Genomic DNA, 17036 nt, shown 5'->3' on the forward strand with positions numbered 1-17036 from the left:
GCTCCCACGCCCTCGGCTCCCCGACGGGAGGGAGCACCTGCACTGCCAGGTGTGCCCGGCCCTCGAGCACCTTCACCTTCCTCTTCTCGCTTCGCCGGCGGCGGCTGCTCGTCCTCGTCGGCCTCCATGTCACTGTCCAGGTAGCCGATGAGCAGCTCCGTATCTGTCTCTATGTCGTCAACCGCCAAATAGAAAATGTTTTCTCCTTCCTGAGGAAAATTAAAAAAAAAAAATTGTATGACAAATATTTATCTTAATAAAAAAAACTGAACCATTTCCTTTATTCCTAATAATAATTAAGAAGTCACTTTAAGATACTGTGAGGACCATGTGCCCATAAAAAGTCACTGTTAAATTCTGTACCTGTCCAACCTGCCTGGATACCGAAAAAGGAAGCTGACAAATATATATTGTAGATAGTGACACTTACACATATCAAATAATAATTATTTAAATTTCTAAAGGTGAGTTTTGCATCACTAATTGGCCTAACGTAGTCGCATCTCGTCAAGGCCCACGAATACAGTCGAAAAGTCAAGAAAGAGTGTCACTTCCACACCTAGAGAACAATGAGATATCGACAATGTCATTGCGATTAAACATTAAATGCAAAACTGGAAGCGAAAAGAACTTTCAACTTACAGTATAAACCAAAGAAATCGCAAATGAAATCTGAAAGAATTTCTCAAAAGCTGGACCAGAAATAGAAAAAGTTGGACTAGACACCCAGGCGGCTCAAGGCACTGACCGTGTATCGCAGGCGCCTAAATCCCACGAAAATAACAGGAGAGAAGAAGGGAAGCGTTCCGCCAACACACCGAAACATTTCAGAAAATTCCGGACGGTAGGAAGCGGACAGGGTTGGCGATAGCCAACTAATGCAAGAGAACTCGCCCCATCGCCGACGCGGGAGAGGGGTGCTCCCGCCCACGGACACCGGGGACTTCACACTCGGAATCGCCTGTCACTTACGGCCGTCGGGCTCGTGGGTTTGTGAGCACAGATCCCTCATAAACATGTCACTCTGCAGGTATGTCTTAGGGGTTGGTCTTCGCTCAGGGCCCCAAGAATATCAGTTGACTCGCCATTTTTTTTTAAGTTAATTACTGTTCTCAAACCAACCTGCAAAATCAGACTCACTCATAATCCCAACTCCTCAAAAAAAAGTTATTTTAGATCATAAAACACGTGCGGAGCTCTTCCTTTGCACGGCCAGTGCATGCGGATGAGCAGAGCAGAGCAGAACTCTGATCTGTTCCTTTAAACAAAGCTAGGAGAAAACGGAGGGCCTTAGATTTTATGAGACTCATCATTCCGGTAACGTCACATATTATGAAGTTCAGATTTACGGGCACGTTTACAAACACGAGAGCTTCCCTGAATATCTTATCAGGGTTTTCCAAACAAATTTACAGAATAAAGATAAACAAATCTGGGGCTGGCGGGGGGAAGCAGGGATCCAGCTGGCACGGTTCACAGAACCCTCGCGCCCCGAGGCGAGCGCTTCTGGACGCCGGCAGCGCAGCGGGGCCGCGTTGAGGACAGTCTCACGCAGCTGCCAGGGATTCGGAGCGCTAACTCTGCGCACATGGCCTTGGAAACCACTCTCAGCACCCTCGCATCTCCTCCCACGCCGCTGACCTAATCTCAGCTCGCCAGGGTCTCTTACGCGCTGCTAGAGAATCGGTCCGTGGGCCCTGGAACCCCACGCCCCGCGCCTGGGCGGGGATCCGGGCCCGGAAGGTGAAAGGGAAAGGCAGCCAGGAGCCGGGCTCGAGAACCAGCCTAGGAGTGGACACAGCTCTCTCTGCCTGCATGGGCGCCTTCCTCATCTCCGGAGGCCTCAGTCTCCTCACCCACAAGCCGGAAAATGCAATACCCCTCGACTTAGCCATGCCTTGGACCTTACTGCTAATTTCTCACCAAGGGCAAAGAACACTCAGGAGAAAGAACAGATCTCATCGACGTTGCACTCTGTGTTTTTCTAAAGGTGTTTCGTGTACCATTATCAGACCTCCATGGCAACCTCCCAGGTGTGGATGGAAATCTCAAGTACACGGAGTCAGAGAGACTTTACCGGGACCCGAGCACACAAATCATTAGCTACGTATCCTTGGGAAAGGTCACCTTACGTTCTCTGAGTCCCAGTTACCCCGTCTCTCAAATGAGGTCAGTAGCACCTACCTCAAAGAGTCGTCTGAGGGTGAAACAATACCAAATACGTAGAGCACACCTGGGCGACGGCAGGCCCACGGGAGACGGTCCGCAGCGGGGCCCGCCCTCGGCGAGAACCCCTCCGACCAGCCCGCGTTTCACGCATGGGGAAACTGAGGCTCAGAGATGATAAGCACATCGCAGAGATCACACACAACAAATCCTAGAGCCGGTCTGTACCTGGGGCCAGAGCTAGGGCCATGAGAAGAACCGGCACGGCCCAGTCGGGAACGGAGAATTCCCTGCATCAGCAAGTCCAATTCCACTGACATGTTTTCCAAATGAGCCTAGAATACCCCAATGCATTTAAGAGCTGAAAGGGAATGTGTCTCCAGGTAATTTTTTATTCTTTCTGTTTACTCACCAGCGACTCAGAAAATAATTTCCTTTTTTCGGCCCTATCATCTATAGGCTGCCTCGACCTCCCACGGGGGAGCACCCTAAAGGTCCAGCGACTCTACAGCTGACATTCGACGCAGAGCAGCCACTCACACCCGGCACGCGGGGTACAGTCCCCTAATGAGGAGTCAGACAGTGCTCCCCTGGTTTTGGCTTTCTCGTGTGTGGGCTCTGTCACCTTGGCCAAGTCTCTTATCGTCTCTGGAACTTTTATTTCATGTGTAAAGCGACGGACTTGGCTGTGTTATCACATTCCTTCCAGAGCTGCATTCAGTCACGAGTGAGCCGACCTTGCCCTCCTCAGAGAGCCTGGCTTACGCGTCGGGGGGCAGGGCTTTCCCTCCCAGACCTGATCTAGGGCCCCTCCTCTGAAAGAGGATCACGGAGAATGAGGTAAGCCGCCTCTGGTAAGATTTTATCCCCGGGACGCTTCTGCACTGGGGCAGGGTCAGGGCCAAACGCACCCACGCAATACTTCCTGGATCCTCCCTATCTTAAAACGTTGTCCCCCAGGCTATCTAGGAGCTGTGTCTGTGCTTCAAACTTCCTAGCGACCTTCGACATCCAGCGTCACTTCCAAAGCACGGCTTTCTCTGACGATTGTCCCTTCTCAACCACTACGTCTCGGCCAAGGAGGATTTCATGAGCTCACACATTTGAAGTTCATTCAGTACCGGTATTTCAAAACAGGAAAAGTAACTGTCTGTTGCTTTACCAAAAAAATAAAAAACAAAATACTACCCGACACTGTGTGCAAATCACTAGACCTCCAGAAGAGGCCTTGAGCGATGTGGCATTTCAGCTTCGTCTGTCTGTGACTTAGGTTTTTTTTTTTTTTTTAATATATATATTTTTATTTTCCAATTACGGTTGACATACAAAACTTAGTTTTGTTTAGTTGTTAGCAGGCTGCGGTCCACATGTGGATCATGTAAGACAGACCATGATTGTGAAACTGTATCACACAGGTAGTAAATTGCGAAAATCCAGCCTGACTGAAAAGATGAATTGGTAATCAACACAAAAGGAGACCATCTTCAAAGCACTTGCTGGGCTTAGAAACGCAAACACTAGACCGGTGTCGGGGTAGGGGGCGGTTTGGGCTCCTACTCAAAAATAGACAGAAGTAGGAGACAAATGACGAACTAGAGAAAAGAAAATACATTGAAATAGCAAGTAAGAGTTTCATAGATAATAACCTCTCACTTAACTCTTTGCGAAAACCCTGACTCAGTCCCAATACGTATGTCAAAATCTTCTACAGCACCCAAAAGACAAAGCTGATAATCAGGAAAATGCCATTTCCACAGTACAGTACACATATGTATCCCTATTACTATCATTCTAACGCTAAAACCAAAACTCTTTAGCATGACACACAGCTGGAACATCAAAGCATTCTGGGGGACCCCCACCCCCCCCCGGGAGGGCCGTACAAGCTGCCATCTGGCTCAGAGTGCCACCACTGGGCTCGATGGGCTGGTACCACCACCAGCCGCGTTCTGCGCTAACGCTGTTCGATAACCTGTGGCCCCAGGACGAGGATGCAGGAAGCCCCGGGCCGGCTCAGAAACACCCCACTCGGAGCTCTCTGGAGGCCTACACGTCATCTCCTGGCCCTGCCACACTGAAACGCCGTGTCGCCCGGGAAGACTCCGGGAAAAGCTGCCTCAGGCCCCGTCCTCACAGAGACAAGGCGGGGAGAGCAAATCACACGCCGTGAAACAGCTCTCCCGGCCCAAACCGACTCGGAACCGGGGCGGGCCGTGCAGATGCCACAGGCCCGGCCCAGGCCCAGGCCCCTCTCAACTTCAGACCGGCCCAGAGCCCGACACCCCTAATGAGGTGGACGACGACTCGGCTGTTCTTCCTTCCGCTCCTTTTCCTGATAACACCAAGCCACCCTTTCACTCACATTGATGATATTGTGCAAAAATCCCCAGGGAGGTAACATCTGGAGAAACACCCTCAGGAACATCAGATGTAACCCCTGTCTCCCCGAAATGTCCAAAGGACTCAGCTCCAAGTTTAAGTGACATGATTCTGTATTTAAACAAATAGTTTCCTATCACAAAAGACCAGAAACTTTTGGAACCCTGCGAAACACTGAGATCAAATATCTTTTCAAATATGACGTGTACATTTTTCCTTCACCATAACGAAATGAACATGTAATAAGAATCGCCCATTTCTCATAGAACTTAAAGATTATTTGGGTTTTAAGCCACATCATTCACGTGAAGTTTAAATTTTAAACCACATCAAATTTAGAATTGGAGGTGGAAGCAATTTTTGGAAGTTCGAACACAGAGTTTGGCTGCTTATTCAGAACTGTGTGCCCGCGGGAGGAGCTATTTGCTTACGAGGGCCTTCTTCGATAATTCAGATACTTGAAGCATCATTTCCAAAGCAAATTTCCCAAAACCAAATATGTTGCAGAGCTAGAAATATAACTGAGTCTCCAAAAAGAAGTTGCAATCCTCTGCCAAAACAGACCTCAAGTTCTTAATCCCTCATCCAAAAAAAAAAAAAAAATTGGGCCCAGAATCGACGTTTTCCACCAAGAATGCCACATAGCCACAAATGGTTCTCATTTACTCCACTCTTGGGACGTACAGCTCAAATAAAAAATTTCCTGATACCCCAAGTGTCAGAGGCCGTTTGGACTGCGGGCGATTCCTCTCACCAGCTCGGTGTCCCTGGAACAGGGTCCTCCGGGGATCGTCCCCGCCCATCCGAGGCCCGACCACAGTCTGCCATGTGACCCCAGCGCCGAGCTCTCTGCCCCCAGGGTCAGCTGCCATTTCTGAACCCCGAGCAATCTGCTGCCCCGGCTACTGTGTAGGTAGGAAAGATGGCACCCCAGGGAGCTCCCGGAGACACACGGTGTGCTCGGTGCTCCCAGGATCACGGCCACCGAGAGCGCCGCCCCCCGCCCAGGAGAGGGCTAGACACTCAGGTGCCTGCGTCTGCCCCGAGCATCCTGCAGCGCCTCGGAGCAGACGGAGCCGCCACTCGAATCTGAGCGCGAAACCGCACAGAGACTCTGGCTCGTTCGTGGCGCCCGTCCTCAGGCCACGGCCCCACCCGCCTTCGGTCGCACGACCGAACGGTGATCTCTTAAAGCCTCAAAGACACATCCGTCGTCTTCTGTCCATGTCTACTTTCTTCCAAAGGAAGAAACGCAGCTGATGTAGAGGAAGAAAAGTATGGTGCTGAGCGTGCTGAGCGAACGCGACCTGCTCAAGTCATAAGGACTGTGGTCGCTAAAACGGAGAGGCATGTAGGAGGCTGCCATATAATGAATTAAGAAAGGAAAAAGAACGGAGAAGACCCAATGTGGGTAATCGAAGATGGCGGCGAACACAGTATCCCACTCTCTCAGGGGGCCATCGCAAGCAACATGCACAAAGGAGGCTCATACGCAAGGGCAGCCTGAGGGAGCTGAAGGCAACTCGGAGCTCGGCACACGACACCCAGGAAGTCTGGGGCAGAGGACGGAGGAGCAGACGCTACGGAAACACCGGGCAACAGGCAGACGCGCCTCGGACGAAGGCGACCGGAGGAAAGCTGAGACCCCCGACTCGTGCCTCAGGAGGGAGGCATCTAGTTTAGACAGAGTATCATCCTCTAAGACACGAAAGTAAGGAACCTGCAAAGCGGTGGGTTTCCCAAAGCAAACGTCACAGGGCTCTAGGCAAATCGGGAACCAGCAGCGTTTACGAAACACTTAAACCGAGTCCGTGAATTCAAACGATGACATAACTCAAGATCCTGGGAGATGACCAGGCCTCAGGAAGCGACAAAAATATGACGTACTTGAAAAAATTGATGTCTACACATTAAAACAAAAAGAGATCAGTGTAAATCTGTGGTTGGAGCAGGCGTTTCATGAAAACCTGAAGAGCGGCTTGAATGTATCTGTGCCGAAAAAGCCCTGTTTTCCAGCCCAGCCCAGCCCTGTGGAGTCAGCTTTCATTCAACCTTACCGAACGAGACAGCAATCCCATTGGTCACCCAACATGAGTTTGCCCTGAAACAATTTGCATAGCTAGTAACACCAGGAAATGGCATATTCTAGATGCCTGCGTTTTCTGGTTCCTTTGAAAACTCACTGTGCATTTTCCCTCCTGCCTCTGATGGTTTTATACCTGAAATGGAGCGAGATCGGCATCACCCTCCGTAAATCCCAAACTCCCAGGGGTTCCGTGAATAAAGGGCGCGATGTGTGTGAGGCTTCCCGCACAGGGCGCGGGGTGAACAGCCAGGGACAGGTGAGTCTGCCCCGCATGCTCTTCCCTGCCCTCCGGCTCCTGCCAGGGGCAGCTCCGCCTCCCCTTCTGCCCTTCGGGGTCCAGGAGCTGCGCCTCCCCTGCGGCCGGCCGCTCTCCCCAACAGGAGATCACGTCTTTATTCTCTTCATCGTCCGTTCGACGCGTTTGAATGATCGGGCCCCCCCTGAGAACATCTCGCCTTAACTTTTTCTCTTCACCCCTTACCGTCCGCCGAGGGATCGCCTAGGCCCAGTCCACAGCCTGATGCTGTGTACACTGTCCCGGGGCGTGGGAATACAGAGCTCAAAGTACGACTGGGAATGGCGCCTCCCACGTGACCACGTGACGAGGCCACAGGGAGCCCGGATCGTTGCTCCAACATTACTCAGGGTGTTTTCGCACGAGATTAACATTTAAACCGAGGCCTGGAGTACAGCGTGTGGTGGGCCTTGTCCAAACAGTTGAAGGCAAACATAGAACCAAGTGTGACTCTCCCCCTGTAGGTGAGAATTCTCCTGCCTGATGGCCTTCCGGCTGCAACATCTGTTTTTCTGGCCTGACAACGTTTGAAGAGGGACATTAGCTTTTCCTGGTTCCACAGCCACCGGCAGATTTGGGACTTGCCAGCCTCCAAACTGCATTAGCCAGGCCCCTGTGATAAATCTCTCTGGGTATCTCTGTCTCTAGGCACACTGGTAGGCAGACAGACAGAGACATCCTATTGGCTGTTTCTCTGGGGAACCCTGACTAATACACGACCCTCGAGAAGCTCCAAGTTCAGCCGTGGGAATGTACCCCAGTAAAAACTTTCTCCACAAAGCCGTTCCCAGATCAGAACACAGAATGTTGCCCGAGGAGCCAAGGAAACCATCAAATTAGAAAACTGTCAAGAAACCCTCACAGGATGAATGAAAAGTGCCTGACCTAGAGACCTGCCGAAGACAAGCGCAGGCCGCGGGAGCCGCCCCCTCGAGGACTCTCGCGGAGCGCGCGTGCCTCATCGCCAGGCTCGCCCTGCCCTGCGAGCGCCGTCGAGATTCGCTTTCCCCGCTTGTACGGGCCGGCCGCTGCGTCCGCAGCAGGCCACCAGGGAACCGCTGTCAACGCAGCGAGTGTGCTTAGCCGTCGGCCCACTCCAACACGCACGGCGCCCGCCGGACCCGGGGGACCCACCTGGATGGCAGCCAAGTTCTTCTGCTCCTGCGACGGGGCCTCGTGGACGAAGCGCAGCCAGTTGGAGTGCCGCGGGTTGGTGGCGTCCAGGACGTACAGCACCTCGCCCTCGCGCCCGCGGACCTGCAAGGCAAAGGGCTCTGAGTCCGGCCGCGAAGGCAGGGCCTGCCCCGCGGGCGGCGCGGACGTCTCACACGGCGCTCTTCTGAAGCACAGACCGTCCTCCCTACGGGGCGTTGCACAGACGCTGGGCAGACACCCTGCCCCCCCGCAAACACACGCGCGGGCCGTGCCGGTGGCAGATGTGCCCGTGACGCACACCTGCCGGGGACTCTCAGACGCATCCTGCGTTGACGGCGCTTTCCTGGTCAAGGTCACTTATTTGCGGGTGAATCTCAATACCTATGGGTCACGACTACCATCGCTCAGGGGAAAACCCTGCTTGCGGCCCGTCCATCCTTTTTCTCACCGAAGATGCTAGCGCCGTCTGGTGCCCCGGTGGGGGGGGGGGTGGAGCCGGAGCAACCTTTTCGATCTCCCCCTGCCCCCTCTCCCTGCCCCGCCCCCGAAGCGGTCCGCGTGAGACTCTGCCGGCCCAGGCCGTGGACCCGACGCCCAAACGGCCGTCACTTCACACGTGTAACCAGCGGATGAACACAGCGCCTTCCGTCTCGCCTCCTCTCGGCCTGCCCGGGGCTCTCGGTCGTGGTTTCACGCCCTGGGCCCTCGTGGCCAGATCTACTCAACTCCCAACTGGGGGGAGCGGGGAGGGGGGGGCAGCCCGCTGAAGGCGCAGGCGGGGCTCCCGACCTGGGGCCTCCAAACCCCCGCCTGGCGGGGCGCCCGGCACCTGCTCCGTGTAACGGGACCGCTGCCGGTCCTCGCCCGACACGTTTCGTGTCGATGTTCAACTCGAACCCAGGAAAGCAAGGACTGGTGAGTCCCCCGATCTCCAGCGCCAAGTAACAAAGAGAAAGACTACAAATGCACCTCTGCAGACCTGGAGCACGGGAGAAACAGATTTCAGAGTTCCAAAATTTCGTTTTATATAATAAAGCACGACTGGCCCCATAAGGTATCTATTTTCATGAAATCTCTGGACAATCACACGTTCCCGCGACAAATGCCTCAGGGTTCAGGATCAAAACAAAACCACAGCGACTTATTTGCTGTACTGCTCGTTCTCAGTCTGGAAAAACGGACAGGTGCGCGGCCACACCTTGTCCTGGAGGCGTGGAAAGTGTCGTCGGTAGCATCTGCCAGAGACTAGGACCTGCCGAGTGCCTGCCCAGTGACACCCGCCATCTAGCGTAAAGCGGACAAGTCACAGCAACGCGAATGGCTCCATCGACGGGCGACGGTTTTCGTCGTCACGTGACGGTTTCGTTTGCTTTCGCACCGTAGCTGACATTTTTCGTGGGCCTGGCTTAGGACGCCTGTGCGGATCAGACAAAGCTTGGCACTGAGGCGTTCTGACTGCAACGCAGGCCCAGGTGTGCGGAAGAGAGTCTCAGTAGACAGTAACCAATGCACATCGTCTCCACAAAAATCCACATGCAAGAAGACGGCATGTGGAAGGCAAGAGTTTTCCACATAGGAAGTAGGAACCAAAAAAAATACGCTCTGGCTGCAAAGGTTAGTTAGTTGCGGAACATGTTGTTAAGAGTTGTTCTGAATCTTCTTTATTCACGAGACTTTAAAGATGTTCCATTTACTACCTCGGGGTTCGGTATCATATTGAAACACACAAGCGGAGACTTCATAACAGCCACCTGTCTGCCGTTTTTGGATGTGGCCTCTCTGGAGAGAGAAAGGGTGAGTCAGGTTACCTCTGGGCATCCCTCTCAGACATTTCCGCGCGGGGGATGCGGAGGTCAGCGCAGGGAGATACCAGCCCCGGGAGCAGATACCCCGACAGCTTTAGCGCGATGCTGGACGGGAGGCGGAACGAGGCGGATTCGACCCGCTCATGCGGGCGGCGTGGGCGGCCGACAGGGGCCCCGGCGACTCAGCGACCGAAGCAGTTTCCGGCCAACAGCCACCAGTAGAACAAGGACGTCAGTCCTACAGCCTCGAGGAACTGAATGTAACCACCCGTTGGAAGGAGCCTGGAGGCAAACCGACCCTCAAGGCCTCCAGATGAGACCCCGGCTCGGCAGCACCTACGGCCTGTGAGAGCCGTGAGCAGCCAGCCCACCCGACGGCCGCTACAGCCTACGGGACCAGGGCGTTGTCCCGGGCCACTAAGTTGGTGGTGATTCGTCACGGGCGACAGCGGACAATTAATACCCTCCTCCCCCGGTTCCGAGACCAATGTTAGGTTTTGACAACAATTACACAAACAAGACAGCTCGAAACAACACCGCTTATCTCGTCCTGGGTGAGGCCAGGCGCCTGGACAGCCTGACCGGGCTCTCTGCCTCGGGCCACGGGGCGGGCACTGTGCAGGGATCTGCTCCTGAGCTCAGCTGGGTTATGACAAATCCCGGCCCCTGGAAGCTGCAGGGCCGGGGGGCCCTCTCTGTCTTGCTTCTATCACTTAACATGAAATGAATTCGTAACCTAAATAATGTTAATTACGTTGAAAAAACGCAATGTCCTTAAATACAACATAAACATATGTTTCATCTAAGGAATTTAGTCTTATATTAAATAAAGGCAAGGGAGGAAAAAAATAGGAAAGGGACCTAATATTCTTTTTAATTTTTAATTCTAAATCTTGGGTTATAGAGACAATCAGTTCCCCTTATAAAATTTTAAAAAATAAATGTTTCTACATTTCTCTTTTCATCGGTTTTCTCTAACTCTTAAACCTTAAATTACAATTTCATAATGTTTTTGCATGTATCATGGAGCTGCCTAAGTATACGTTCACTAGTGTATAGAGATATTGAACTTACATCAAGAATTTAACACATAAGGAAACTATCGACCATGAATGTTTTCCTATTACTTTTTCACCTCATAAAGGCATAAGGGGGCGTTAAAAATGCAGACGAGGGACACAGTGCAGAGAGGGCGGGAATCGGCGCTCGGAAGGTCTCAGCCCTGCCGCTCTGAGTGCTGGGACTGGGCTGAGGAACCGGGGGCTCTCCCCGAAGGCGTGCTTTTCACTTTGCGACCAACTGCCTTTTAAGATAAGTCGTCTAAGATTTCAAGTGACACAAACACCTTCGTTGCCCACTGAGGGCTCACTTTCCCGGCAGCTGTTAGCGCAGGAGTAAGAAAAACTTGTGCTGCACACGCACGGGGACCCCCACGCTCGGCTCTGCCGACCAGCTCGCTGGCCCCGGGGCTTCGCTCCCCAGAGGCGCTGGCTGGCTGCAAGGCGCACAAGGCCGGGGCTCGGTGGCAATGCACTCCTGCGCAACGGGACCGCGCGTGCCCGTGGGCGCCGCCGCGTGCGGCTCGTGGAGGCCCCGCACACCCCGCACACCTCGCTTCGTTCACAGAGCCCCTCGCGGGCTCCGGAGCCCGCGGCTTTCCTCACGCCTTGTTACCCTGGCGCCTTGATCTTTAATGGCTCTCTCCTACGGAAATATCTACGGCGTTGACCTAAGCAAGCATTGGAAGTATTCCTATGAAAATATCGCAATTCTGTAACCAGATGTTTTGGAAAGCTGATGTTTTTTAAATTTTAGAAGTGTAATGTGGTGCACACACGGTGTTTACAGAACATCTCTGCAGGGCTGGGAACGCCATCCCATAACATCCGCATTTCTGTAACTCGGTGTACGAATACGTGTGCTAAGTGGGATGAAGGCAAAAGGCCACAAGTAGCCTCGCCTAGGTTCAAGTCCGGTTTTGCTGCTCAGTTATTAAAAAAACAAAAACAAGAAATTTGGTTTTCTGAGCTGTGGGGATTTCAGATTTCCAGGTGAGTGTCTGTGACCGTGAAGGTTAAAATGAGCGCTCAGACGACCTATGAGAGTCCTTTCTCTACAGAGAGGTGAGATGTGTTTATTAGAATGATGGCAGGTGCTCCGGCAATGGCGCCCAGAAAAAGTGCGATGCCACGGAGTTCGAGAAAAACGCGCTGATTTACCTGCCGCCGACGTCCTTCCCGTGAGGACGGCCCGCACTCTGCGACAGCCCTGCCCAGCACACAGGACGGTCTGCCCCGTGGAGAACCACCCCCCCCCCCCCACATACACACTCTGGCCTGCAGGCGAAGCCCGCCGATTAAAAACAGAGCACGTGATGCGAAGATCCGCAGCCTCCCCCACACGCAGCAAAACATTCCTCCTCGGGCCCCCTGCAGCCTACACGTGGCTACGCAACCTGGAGACACGCGACACCCTGGACGGCAGGTCCACACGGCCCTCCCGCGGGTCTTAAAATGCCTGAGATTCGCAGAACACAGAATTACCATCTCGAGCCTCGACAAAAGCATGTGTGTGCGTCTCCCTCAATCTCTCAGGTCTGTCGGAAGGGAAGTTTAAAAAAAGAAATGATTCATTAACCGTAAGCTAAAAGGTAAGCAAACAGGCACATCGAAACCTTAATTATCTAAGCCGTCCCCAAAATCCTTGCAAGAACAAAGCACTTTCAGAGTACTCGTTTATCACACAGTAAGACAACTGTAGGCCAAATCATTAAAGAGAACTTAGCAAGTCCACGAACATTAATCTTTATACAAAATAGAAGCGCGGCGTTGCTCAGGCAGGACGTCGCGTGCACCCCCGGCAGCGCTCGGCGAGTCTCCCGTGGGCGCGAAGCGGCGACGCACGCCAGGGCTTTCTGGCTTATGGAAAACGCCAGGTCCAAGCTTAGGGAAAAAATTCGTCAAACGCAATTTTTTATATTAAACATAAATTAGCACTCCAATTTGTTACTAAAACAGACCAAAACCTAAGCAGCCACGCAACCGCTCAGAGACTCGTACAAACAAATCAAGCCGCTCAGAGACTTCCAGCCAGCCTGTTTTTCTCACATTTAATTTACTGCATAATAACAGGAAAAGGTCTTGGCAAACAAAAATGTAAACTGCCCTGAGCACACACACAGCCTGTGTTGCTGTATCAGAGAATCCACAGATGGTTGGCATCAGGAGACTAGCATAAATACAAAAAACAAAAAAAAACCTAAAAAGGCAGGTAAATGAAAAGATAATGTGGAGACAGAACAAGGGATGTCGGAACATCTTTTGCCATATTAAAAACAAATCCCTCGTGTCAGCACGCACGAGCCCCGGAATCTGCGGGAACCGTGTGTCTGAGGCTCGGCCCCCCGGTGCGCGGGCCGCAGGGCAGGAAAGGCCGGGAGGGAGCCCTGTGCAGGGAGGTGGCACAGTGTGGGGGGCCGGGGGGGCAGTGAGCGAGGACAGGAAGAGAGGGCGGATCTAGGGGAGAAAGGGGGGGCCTGGACGGAGCACGTGAAGCGACCGACAGCGAAGGCACACAGTGGGGGTGAAGGGCAGAGAGGTCAGGGGCGGTCAGACCTCGTGACGGCTGCTCACGCCCTGGCAGGCGAGTGCCGCCCATGAGAATTCCCCCACGCGCTTCTCGCAGGCAGGACGGCCAGAGCTCCAGACTCTCCCTGAGCGGAGAGGGACACGCTCCGTCCAGGTGGGGGGAGCCTGGCTCCAGGGACGGCCACGCCTGTCTGTCAGGCGTTTAGTGTGTGGGCCTGGCTTTGGTCATACGCATGTATACAAGGCGCCTGGAGCGGTCAAATCCACAGAGATGGCAGCGGAATGGCGGGTAAACAGCTCGGGGAGTCAAGGGGGGAAAGAGCCTTGGCCAATGGCTGCAGGTCCAGATTTGCAGGATGAAAAAGTTCTTGAAATCTGTTTCAAAACAAGGTGAAGATGCTTAACACTACTAAACTGGACCCTTAAAAAAAGATTAAGATGGTAAAATGTTCAATGTTTTTTACCACGATAAAAAAAAAAAGTGAAAAAAAAAATTACCTACCCTGACTCTGACCCCAGCTCATACGTATCTTGGGTGCAATTACGCCTGTACTCGATTTTCACGAATCTTTGATAAGCATGTTTGACGGGAAGAACCGACACCACTCTGGCTGTAGCCGGGCACTCGCCCGCCGAGCCTTTTACCTGTCAGCTGTGCGACTACGGAATGCCTCGGCCCACGTTCTTCCACCTCGTGCACGAAGTCATGACAGCCACGGCCAAACGCGTCACCCGGAGCACACCTGCCACGTCCGCGGGACCCTCCGGGGCCGACATCGAAAGCACGCTGGGAACGCACCCCACCCCACCCCACCCGCCTCCGCGTGGGCCCCCTTCCCGCGTGGGCCCCCTTCCCAGCTCTCAGCGTGCCTGGCATGCCACTCCGAACTCTGTAGCTGAGGAACTTGATAATTTTCAAAACCTGCTTTTTCCCTGCTAGGAACTTCATTTGCCCCCTTCTCCATGATGTCTCAAAAATATAAAGCAAAGTTTCTGTAAGAACAGCTTCCCGCCCCGGCATCCAAGTATATACTTTTCTGGGACTGGAGAGATGAACTAATTTAAATAGATGCTTTTTTTATTAGCTCCTTGGGCATCTCCAGCTACGATGTACGCTTTATACAACGTTATACACTTTATGAGAGGTTTATCCAGACTGAAGGTCATTTTCATTAAGGAAGACTATCCCAATCGATTGACCAAGTAATCGAAATCAGGAACTCAAAAATCCCCACAGTCAAAAATGCTATTACTGAAACAGATGATTAAGGGAAGTCTGCAATAATGACTTAATCCCACATCGACGAAGTGGGAGCAGGAGGCAGGGGACATGAAACGCTCCCCGTTCTCTCTGCCTTTACTTATCAGATGAACTAGATTCAATGTGCGCAATTTAAAATGGGGTTTCGGCTTCGGATTCACCGGAGAAGGTAAAAGCGGACGAAGCCTCATTTTAGGCCTATGTGACTGGTGTCACTTCTCGACCCCCTTCCCGATAAGAACTCTTAGCTCACTAAAAATTAAAAATATCATTTTAATATCGAAACCATAGGCAATTAAATCAAAGCCAATATATTTAATGCTGACATACGTAAGCGCCGGTATTAAAATCAAGAAGAAGACACGACTGCGTATTACTACTGTTATCATTTCACGGGGTCCTGAAATCCTAGCCAACACCCCAATGACTAGCATGGACACCCCCCACCTTCCCTGCCCCGCAGCCAGACGTCGCAGGGGCGCGGTGCTGAGGACGGCCACGGCCGCACAGGGCAGGTGGCCCGTGGCGGGTATGGAGTTAGAGAGCGGGGCTCCCCCTCCCAGGCCAGACTCAGCCAGGCGCGGCTCGGCAAACGCCTCACAGGCCGACCCCGAAACCACCCGACCTCTCCTGCCCCCCGCAGAGCAGCCGTGGGGCGCTGGCGGGGTCTCTGGGGGCCACGTGGGTAAGCAGAGCCCACGTTAGGCCCCGAAGAAAAAGGCAGGGACGTGAGGAGTGGAAGGGCGGGGCGATGAGGCGGTCCGTAAGAAGGGGAGAAGGGGCCGGGGACATGGGGCGAACATCGTGGGAGCTGCTCCTCGGACGAGGTGACGCTTCCCGACACCCCTTTCTGCAGAGAACAGCGGCTTCGCGGGCGGGCGCCATGCTGCGCTGGACGGGTGATCAAAGCCGAGGTGTTTCCAAAGCACCGTTTTAGAAAGCCAAAACCCATCACTATTTCAGACGCGTATAGACTTCTGCTACCCTTGTGTTCAACTGTCAGTTGGTTCTAACGCGGCCGGCATACAAGAACGATTCGAGCATCACACACACTGGCGTTTGCTTATGTGGCTCCGTCTCCCTGAACACAAGGTGACCGCAGGAGACGGCACCGGCTGAACGGGGTGCAGAGGCCCACCCCCCACGTACCCCAAGGGTCTCCCCGCGTCCCCGGCTCACGTGGGCTGCGAGACACAGCCGCCCAACTACAGACGACCCCCATCACCATCGTAAGAACTCACGAGTCGCGACCCTTCCGACAGGTATCCATCTCCACGGGCCGGTTCCAGGGCTTTTTAAAGGTAAATCAGCACAGCTAGTGCGGTATGGACTTATTTTTGAACCATTTAATGATCCTGCCTGGGCAAAGCCACCTCATCGTCGGCCAGTTCGGAAACGGCTATGTGACATGCAGCGGGGGATGGGGGGGGGGTTCCTGCTGCAGAAGGGGGAGTCCGTGCACGCTGCGGACCCTGCGTGTCGGGTCCCGCCCGATGTCTGCCACCCGCTTGAGGACCAGGCCGCCGCCAGGGCTGGCAGAGCAGAGAGGCGGAAAGAGCCTGGGGTAACGTTACCACGCTAACCACACGGCCATCCCTGAAGCCCGCTTCACTGCCGAATTTCCCCTTATCTGACATAGTGTCCTCATTCTACAAACGAGTTGGAGTTGCCATTGTTCGCAGCCAAATGCATCTATGTGATGAAATTCCTACAGCGCGGTAAGCTCTGATCAGACCCACACACAAGGTAAAGCACTCCGATGCTGCAGATGTTGGAGGGTTTCTTTTTTTCTAACCAGCCTAGTTAGCCTGGATTCCTCACATGCCTGGAAGCATGTCTGAGGTCTGGCTGAATGGCCAGGAGTTGTCTGACACGCTCTGGTAGGAGCCCGCTCTGCGAAAAGCAGAGAGTAGACAACCACACAACCAACGCGGGACTTCCAAAAGACAGGTAACGTCCGGCTGCTCTGCTCCATCCCCAGCTGGATGTCTAGAGCCGGGAGGGAGGACCACAACGTGTGCGTTAGGGTTCCCGGGTTCCGCCGGGCTTCCTAGGTGGTATTTTTCCACTATTGTCTGTCTACACTAAGTGATTCCATTTGGAACCTTACATAAAATGCTATCATCTGCGAAAGAGAAACATTTGGTGAAGAGACTTCTTTGTTGCAAACACCTAAAAGGACTTCCATAAACAATCAAGGAAAATAAAAGGTTTTAAACAATTGGAAACATTTTTTCCAAAAATAAAACGCATTGGAAACTTGGGGCTGAATCAAGAGCGGAAGAGCTGTAATCACGAGGCA

General features: G+C 53.2%; 1 protein-coding gene across 3 annotated transcripts in view; it reads right to left on the bottom strand.

The window, feature by feature from the left end:
• PRDM5 (PR/SET domain 5) overlaps positions 1–17036 on the bottom strand; it is a 52686-nt gene that overhangs the window by 20346 nt on the left and 15304 nt on the right. For all 3 annotated transcript variants that reach the window (XM_036233440.1, XM_036233439.1, XM_036233441.1), the window contains exons 3-4: positions 8061–8183; positions 38–209 (exon numbers count right to left, since the gene is read on the bottom strand). In XM_036233440.1, the coding sequence (XP_036089333.1) occupies positions 38–209; positions 8061–8183 (295 nt within the window). The remainder of the gene's footprint in view (positions 1–37; positions 210–8060; positions 8184–17036) is intronic.

This window comes from Rousettus aegyptiacus, unplaced genomic scaffold, assembly GCF_014176215.1.
Source record: "Rousettus aegyptiacus isolate mRouAeg1 unplaced genomic scaffold, mRouAeg1.p scaffold_m13_p_16, whole genome shotgun sequence".
Lineage (NCBI taxonomy): Eukaryota > Metazoa > Chordata > Mammalia > Chiroptera > Pteropodidae > Rousettus > Rousettus aegyptiacus.